Source organism: Sprattus sprattus (genome assembly GCF_963457725.1).
Source record: "Sprattus sprattus genome assembly, chromosome: 7".
Lineage (NCBI taxonomy): Eukaryota > Metazoa > Chordata > Actinopteri > Clupeiformes > Clupeidae > Sprattus > Sprattus sprattus.
In genome coordinates, this window is record NC_137926.1 from 22,733,472 (window position 1) to 22,741,877 (window position 8,406).

General features: G+C 45.0%; 1 protein-coding gene across 2 annotated transcripts in view; it reads right to left on the reverse strand.

The window, feature by feature from the left end:
• The window catches only part of lonp2 (lon peptidase 2, peroxisomal), an 18,822-nt gene that overhangs the window by 9,418 nt on the left and 998 nt on the right, over positions 1 to 8,406 (reverse strand). For both annotated transcript variants that reach the window (XM_080842518.1, XM_080842517.1), the window contains exons 2-8: positions 7,902 to 8,130; positions 7,508 to 7,639; positions 7,195 to 7,317; positions 6,879 to 7,042; positions 6,258 to 6,352; positions 2,192 to 2,450; positions 194 to 335 (exon numbers count right to left, since the gene is read on the reverse strand). In XM_080842518.1, the coding sequence (XP_080698644.1) occupies positions 194 to 335; positions 2,192 to 2,450; positions 6,258 to 6,352; positions 6,879 to 7,042; positions 7,195 to 7,317; positions 7,508 to 7,639; positions 7,902 to 8,130 (1,144 nt within the window). The remainder of the gene's footprint in view (positions 1 to 193; positions 336 to 2,191; positions 2,451 to 6,257; positions 6,353 to 6,878; positions 7,043 to 7,194; positions 7,318 to 7,507; positions 7,640 to 7,901; positions 8,131 to 8,406) is intronic.

Below are 8,406 nucleotides of genomic sequence, written 5' to 3' on the forward strand. Positions count from 1 at the left end.
TCATTCCCCCCTCCACGCAGTGCTCTTCCCCTGGTTACTCACCCTAGGGGTATATAGAACCACTGCTTGTAGGTCTCTACCTGTCTGACCTGTTGTATCTGTTGAAATTGTCTGATCAGGTTAAGCGTGTTTAATGTGCATTGAGAGATTTTGCTACTGTGCATATACTGGTAAGGCTGCAGTTTCCTCTGACCTCCAGCAGGGCGGCGGCAGGGTCTCCCTGCAGGCTCTTGCCCAGCTTGTCCACCTCGTCCAGCAAGAAGACCGGGTTGTTGACGCCTACAGTCTTTAGGCCATTAATGATCCGTCCTGGCATGCTGCCCACATAAGTACGCCTGGGTGAGAAAGATAGGGAAGAGGGAGGAGATAGAGAAAAAAAACATAGGTAAGAGAGGTAGAGAAGGGAAGACAGAGATAGAGAGATAGATTGAAACAATAAAAGGAAGTCGGGTGATGAGGCGGCAGTTTGGGAAGCTACTGTGGAGGAGCAAGGAACAGGCGGGAACAGGATGCTCCTGTGCGGTTACACAAGAGCAGCCCTGCGTCAAGTTAAGCACACATGAGAGGGGAGCCTCACACACACACACACACACACACACACTCACACTTGTGGGCCTGAGGTAAGTTGATACAGACAAATTCGGTTTGGAGATTAACATAATGAGAGACATGAGGACTTTGAACTCTGCTGCAAACCTCGGCACGCCAAATGCAATTCAATACCCTGAGTCTGTTAAGTATTTGCATACAAGCCTCCCAGCCTTGCCCTGATTAACTCTCCCTTCATTTCCCTCCGCTACACAAAGACTAGATGGTACATGACAGGCCAAAATGAACACATCACCAGCTTCTGCAAGACAAATAGCTAATTTGGGTTTAGTCAGTGTGTGTGGTTGTGTGTAGGTGTAGGTGTAGGTGTTTGTGTGTTTGTGTTTGTGTGCGTGTGTGTGTGTGTGTGTGTGTAGGTGTTTGTGTGTGTGTAGGTGTTTGTGTGTGTGTGTGTGTGTGTGTGTGTGAGTGAGAGAGAGAGCGAGAGGGCTGATCTCTGATCCTGCTTGTTGGAACACAGACATGCAGCTGAGGCAGATTCAGATGGAGCTAGGGCTGATGGTGTCAGATGTCATTTCAGGCTTGGAGCAGTGTGTGTGTGTGTGTGTGACAGACAGGAACTTGCCAGAGCCTATAGGGCCATGATGTCATTGACTCTGAATCGCCGTGGCGACAGGAGATCAGAGGACCATCAAGGATGACATCATGCAACCTGGCCGGCTGAACCTCTGAGGGGGGGCTCCTCGTTCCTGTGGGGGGTATGTCACGTCTCGCCCCGAGATACAACCCCACCATCCCAAACACACTCCCAAATCTTGTGTGTGTGTGTGTGTGTGTGTGTGCGTGCGTGCCTCACCTGCTCCACAGTCTCACACTCAACTCATTATCCCTGCACAGTCCTGTCTGACACTGACATACACTAATTTCATGGGCAATGGAAAGTCAATGGGCCTGGCCAAGCCAGCTTCTATTTCAGTGAAAAATCATGACACTGTTCTTCTGTGCAGGATGAAGATGGATGGCTTGGCTACTAAATGGCTTGGCCACTTTATTTTCCAGACTCTTCACCGCACCATATATAAACCACATTACAGGATTTTATGTAATTGTATAAAACAAACCCGGGTATTAACCACGGTTTATTCAATGTTATATCATGCCATGTAATTACGGTGTGCCATTTCAAAATTTCCACGCACACACTCACACATACACACACAAATACACGCACGCACACACACACAAATACATTCATACCACTCATGGCGACCTAGTACCAGTAACGATAATCTTCACACTTGCAGTGGGAATAGCAACCATTGGAATAATGTGTTTGAGAAGGTTTAGTTCTCTTTTTATTTCCCAAGGATGTCTATGTGAAGCCATTTAACATCATCTGCAAGTGGTTGTGATCATTTCAACCCAAGACTGCCTTTTATCGGTGAGCTGATTTTGAGATATTGAACTTTGCAGCAAACGGTGTCTCCTGGTTGCTTTGGGTAGCTAACTAGCTAAGGAAACTCTTAAACAACCTTTAAGAGTTTGGCAGAGGACACAAGCCAAGGGCTCTATGGCCCAGAGTAGATTCAGCTCTGCAGTGCTGCCCCCTGCTGGTCACAACCTAAGCCACACCCATACCCACCTGTGGCCACGGATGTCGGACTGGTCGCAGACGCCACCAAGAGCGATACGGTGGAACTCGCGGCCCAGGGTGCGGGCGATGGAGCGGCCCACGCTAGTCTTGCCCACGCCGGGTGGCCCCACAAAGCACAGGATGGGCCCCTTGAGGGTACTCTTGAGCTGCCGCACCGCCAGGTACTCCAGCACGCGCCGCTTCAGCTTCTCCATGGCGTAGTGGTCGTTGTCCAGCAGCACCCGTGCTGCCCGGATGTCCAGGCAGTCTGACACACAGGCATTTACACACACACACACACACACACACACACACACAAAAAACACAAACACACACACACACACACACACACACACACACACACACACACACACATACAAAACCAAAACAAATGGGCATTAATATCCATGCACATAAAAAAAGTTCAAACCTTGCACATAATCAATACAAAATTAAATCTGTTGTGAGCAATGTGAGAAAATCAACTTCTATACTAGATTCTGCCAAGCATCATTAAATAAGATAGATGCTCTGATGGCCGAGCTTCTCCCAGGCCCTGTAATCAAACAATGAAATGCAAACTCATGCAAACGTATTAACCAAGCAAGAGACTTCTGGAGAGACAGGCATCCCAGTCTGCCATGAATTCTGTCTAGTGTAACTGTGTAACTGAACAACATACAACATGGAGACATGCATACAAGCACACACATCACATAGAGAAGCTTTTGAATCATCCAAAGTTCTCATTAACCTGCTATTAAATAAACACAAACGTGCAATTCTCAAACACACCAAGACACACACTTCAACTGACTCTTCTTTAAAGAGAGTATGACCAGCACATGTCTGACGCGTGTCTAGTTTTAAAAATACACTGATGTACGCATAAGAACACAGATGCGCATCTGTCTCATAAAACATACCAGTATTGGACACAGTACAGCTTTCATTAGCCTAGATATTTCTGGAATGTCTCTGTTTCTCACGCATAATGGTGCACATCCCCCTTGGCGAAGGCTTAGCTGTGAAACGTACTCCATGTTCTACTGTGCACTCACAAGCTTCAAATCTTAGTGAACGCACCACACTCAAACCTATTCACATACACCGCATCTGTTTAGGAACTTTACTATGGTCACATACATATTACCACACATGTATGTGAAAAAGACTCTCAGAGTTCTCAAAGTTTACAGTTCTGCACCAAATCCCCGCCCACCATGATGGCTCAGTGGCTTTCTTCTGCCACCAGGAACTTGCAGTCCCACCAGTGGCCATATGACTGAACGGTTGTTCTACAGTGCTCTCCACAAATATTGGCACCCCTAGTGAATATGAGCTAAACAGGCTATAAAAAAATATGTCTTTGCTGTTTATCCTCTCAGTCTTTCACTCGAAATATACACAAAAATCTTACCTTTTCATTGAAGTAAAATTATTAAAAGAAAAAAAACATTGACATTAAATAAATATTTTTCCAATTATTGGCACCCCTTAATGTAATTTTTTGTGCAGCCATTGCCAAGATAATAGCTCTGAGTCTTCTCCTATAATGCGTGATGAGGTTAGTTAACACATGGCACGGGATCTGAGACCATTACTACATGCAGTATCTCTTCAGATCCTTCAGAATCTGAGGTCAACGTTTGTAGACTTGGCTACAGCTCATCCCACAGATTTCCTATGGGGTTTAGGTCAGGGGACTGTGATGGCCATGGCAAAACCTTTATTCTGCGGTCGGTGAACCATTTTTGTGTTGATTTTGAGGTGTGCCTAGGATCATTGTCCTGCTGGAAGGTCCAACCACGGCCCATTTTAAGGCTTACTGGAGGGGGCTGTTAGTTTTTCATTTAATATCTGCTGGTATTTGATGGAGTACATGATACCATGTATCCTAACAAGATGTCCAGGGCCTTTGGAAGAAAAACAGCCCCACAACATCAAAGATCCGCCACAATACTTCACATTGGGTATGGGGTGCTTTTCTATATGGCTATCTTTCTGTCTACGCCAAACCCACCTTTGATGTTTGTTGCCAAAGAGCTTTATTTTGGTCTCATCTGACCATATAACTCAGTCCCATTGAAAGTCTGACTTACATTTGGCAAACTGTAGGCGCTTTAGTTTGTTGTTGATTGACAGCAGAGGCTTTTTTCTGGCAACCCTTCAAAACAACTTGTGGTGATGTAGGTGGCGTCTGATGGTAGTTTTAGAGACTTTCAGACCCCAAGACTCAACTAACCTCTACAATTCTCCAGCTGTGATCCTTGGAGATTATTTTGCCAGTAGAACCATCCCCCTCACGGTGCGTGGGGTCAATGTACAGACACGTCCTCTTCCAGGCTGATTCTTAACATCTCCTGTCGCTTTAAACTTCCTAATTATTTCCATGATAGTGGAAATGGGTATTTTCAACTGTTTAGAGATTTTCTTGTTTCCATTTCTTGATTTGTGCAGCTCAACAACTTTTCGTCAAACATCGTCACTGTGTTATTTGGGTCTTTCCCATAGTGGTTAATGACTAGGCGAGTGACTTTTCTAGGGGTGCCAATAATTGTGGCACACATGTTTTGGGGGAAAATATGTATTTAATGTCAACAGTTTTCTTTTTCCTTCAATAATTTTACTTCAATGAAAAGGTAAGATTTTTGTGAATATTTTGACATATTTTTTTATAGCCTGTTTAGCTCATATTCACAAGGGGTGCCAATATTTGTGGAGGGCACTGTAGGGTACCTGTCTGGCGAGAGGGTGAGACAATCGTGGATCATGACTAGAGATAGGTGCTAGCCATCATCGTGATGTAAATGGGCTAAAGAGTTCTCACTTTTAATAGGTCTCTCTTGTGGTCTCTCCACACAAGCACGCACACACGCACACGCGCACGCGCACGCGCACGCACACGCACACGCACACGCACACGCACACGCACACACACACGCGCTTCCTGAAGCATACCTTCTCTGAAGCTATCTACTTGTCTGGTATTGAGAAATGGTATGCAGTATGTCCAGATGTGTGTGTGTCTGTATGTTTTAAATTATGGGTGGTAGCAAAAGACGTGTGCGTTTAAAAATTCCTGAAGAACTGCAGGAGAGATGGGAAGAGTCTGTGTGTGTGTGTGTGTGTGTGTGTGTGTGTATGTATGTGTGTGGTGTGTGTGTGCGTGCGTGTGCGTGAAACCGCAAACACAGATGGGGTGAAGCAAATGAAAAGAAAGAAGATTGAGGGACGGTCAGCAATTTCTCCATTTAAGGCCACATCAGCCCCAAGGCATGGCCCGCATTAGGGAGGTGCAGCTAACATCAATATGTGGTTTCTGCTGCTCCCAAATGGGACTGAATGGTAATGCAACTGGAAATGATGGCTACACTGTTAAAACACACTACAAAAACATTCCTATACAATCATATCACACTGCTGTTATTACAGCCCCCTTGTGGTGAGTCGGATGACAGTGCAGTTATATTTTAATGCAGTCTTACTGGAACTCAACCAACACAAACTATGCACAAAATTTGAAGTATGCCTAAATCAATGCAAATTCTGATTCTTTAAATACACTCACACACAGAAGTGATAAAGACGGCACAGAACACGAATGCAATCCCACTCAATTTCTATTCTAACAACCTAATTGCCAAGCACATAGCTTCCGCATGTTTTTTTGGGGTATAAGATTATTATAACTGAAAGATTTCTAACATGGTAATCATTGTCATTTTTTCAAAGTCAGAAGCTCCCACAATTTCATTATTTCTGAATATTTCAGAACACCCCCGACACACACATACATAGACACGTACAAACACACATGCTTGCACACACACAATGGAAATAATGCTTATTTTTTTATGTTTCCTTCTTCCATAGAGAGGCAATAGAGTTTACCACTTTTTTTTTTTACAAGTTGGTGACGGTACACAGCGGTCACACTGGATGGGGATAACATATTTCAGACAAACGTTTGTTTGCAGACACAATGTACAGGCGCTTTTTGTTTGTGCCTGGGCCAAAGGCCACTATGCTCTCTATTGCAAACGGTGTGCAAACATGCACGGAGGCCCCCTACCTGTGGTGCTCTTGCTCCAGGGCAGCTCCACCATCAGCTCCAGGTAGTTCCGCGTGAGAGCATACTCTGGCATGGACTGAGGCATCTTCTTTAGCCTGGACAAACATCAGACAGAGAACATCACACTGCAACATCAGAATACCAGAAACCCAGTGTGGATAAACCAAGGTAAAGTTGGCGCCTGCCTTTCATGTTGACAAAACCACAATACCATCTTCACAAATCTATGATAATGGAACAATACTTTCAATACCATATGAAGCCAAGGCAAGTGAATGATAATGGTGCACTTCTGACTAAATCATATTTACACTGGTTTACTTGCCACTGACTTGACATACAGTATGTCCTCTAGTATGTGTTTTCAGCATAGTTCAAGTGTTGGCTTAACTACACACTAAAAACCTTCTGTCCCATTTAATGTAATGTCATATAGTGTGGTTACGAGTGTAGTTCTTTGAATTATTGTCATCTATGAAAAACAATAAAACTGCATGTGAAAACTTTGAGTGGTAATATAAAAGTTTTTTTTGCCTCTACATCTTTCTCCAACACACACACATATCCACACAGGATTAAATAAATGCAACAGTAAACACACATAAACAGATCTCCACTCACCGTTTGAGCTCTTTAAGACACACACGTAGCGCAGGCTCTGGCATGTTGGCCCCTTTGACCTTTCTCTCCAGCACAGTGGTGTCATCTCCATCATCATCCTCTGCCTCTTCGTCGAGGAAAAACTGGCGACCAGGAAACACTCCCCCCTTCCTTCCTGCCAGCACCTGAGAGAAAAAAACAGAAGAGAGTGTGATAAGACATTGATTTAGATGAGACAAAGAGAGAGGAGAGAGGTCACAGACAGAAGAGGAAATGAAGGGAGAGGTGTATTGGCATGACAAGAGACAGAGTACAGGATCATTCACATCCGGCCCACCTTCTTGTCATCATCTGATCTTGGCTTCCTGGTCTTCTGCAGAAGTTTTAGGCCCTCTATTTGCCTGGAGAGCAGAGGAAGAGTCTTCTTAAAGCGCTCCTCCAGGCTTACTGCATCCAGCACCTGCATAAACACACAAGCACAAACACTCATTATAAGAGACACAAATAAACACATGCAAGGACAAATATAGAACAAACATTCCTAACTCACTCAATACATGCAGAAAGATTGTGTAAATGTGTACTGTTGTGTTTCTGATAACCCATTACCAGACATACACAGACACACCTACAACATCCTCAGGTCCTACCTGAAGCTTCTCCTTGTTAGTGGTGCGGATCATGGAGGCTAATACATCAGGCAACGTCTCTCTGGGGAGACTGTCCAACATTCTTCTCAACTTGGCAACCACTGGCACGGACATGTCCAACATTCCAACCAACTGCAGACAGACAAGACATATACACTTCATCAGAAGGGTGTATCTAAGCTATTAGTCATAAAACCTGTATACATCGCATAGCCAAAACAAATAACCACATGTTACAGATAAACTAGACAGGCTACATCACATTAACATTAGTGGACACCACGCCACAACTCCTCACCAGGACAGCTTCTAAAGCTCCTGGAAAAGTCAAAAGAGATGTGAGTGGTGCCTACAAAATACACAACCGACACCAGCCTCAAACACCACCACCCACCTGTACTGCTGCCTGGTAGAACCTCTCCCCGAGCTCTCCCAGCTCTCCATCCGGGGCATTGGGGAGCTGCTCCAGCTGGTCCAGTTGCACCACCTCGGCCAGAGGGAAGGGGCGCTCCTTGAGGAGCTGGGCCACGCGGAAGCGGCACAGGCCGGTGATCAGCAGCGTGTAATGGGGCTTAGGCCAGTTGCTGCCTACCACCTGCACCGCCAGCCCCGCGGTTCCAATGCTGGGGAAACACACACAGCTCTGGTCAGGGTCAAGTCAACAGACCTCACTGCTTCTGTCTCATCATCTCAATATGCAACAAAATGAGCCAGTGCAGACACTACCTCAATTCTTGAAGCATTTGAGTCAATGATGAAGCAAGCGTGCATGATTATTTAACTTTTTGATTAAGAAGAATGACATGAAACCCAAGCCTTCTCTAGACTTTCCCATTAATCCACTCTACCCACTCTGCTTAAAAAATGAACTTCCAGTGTACTCTGCAGAGGAGGAGGAA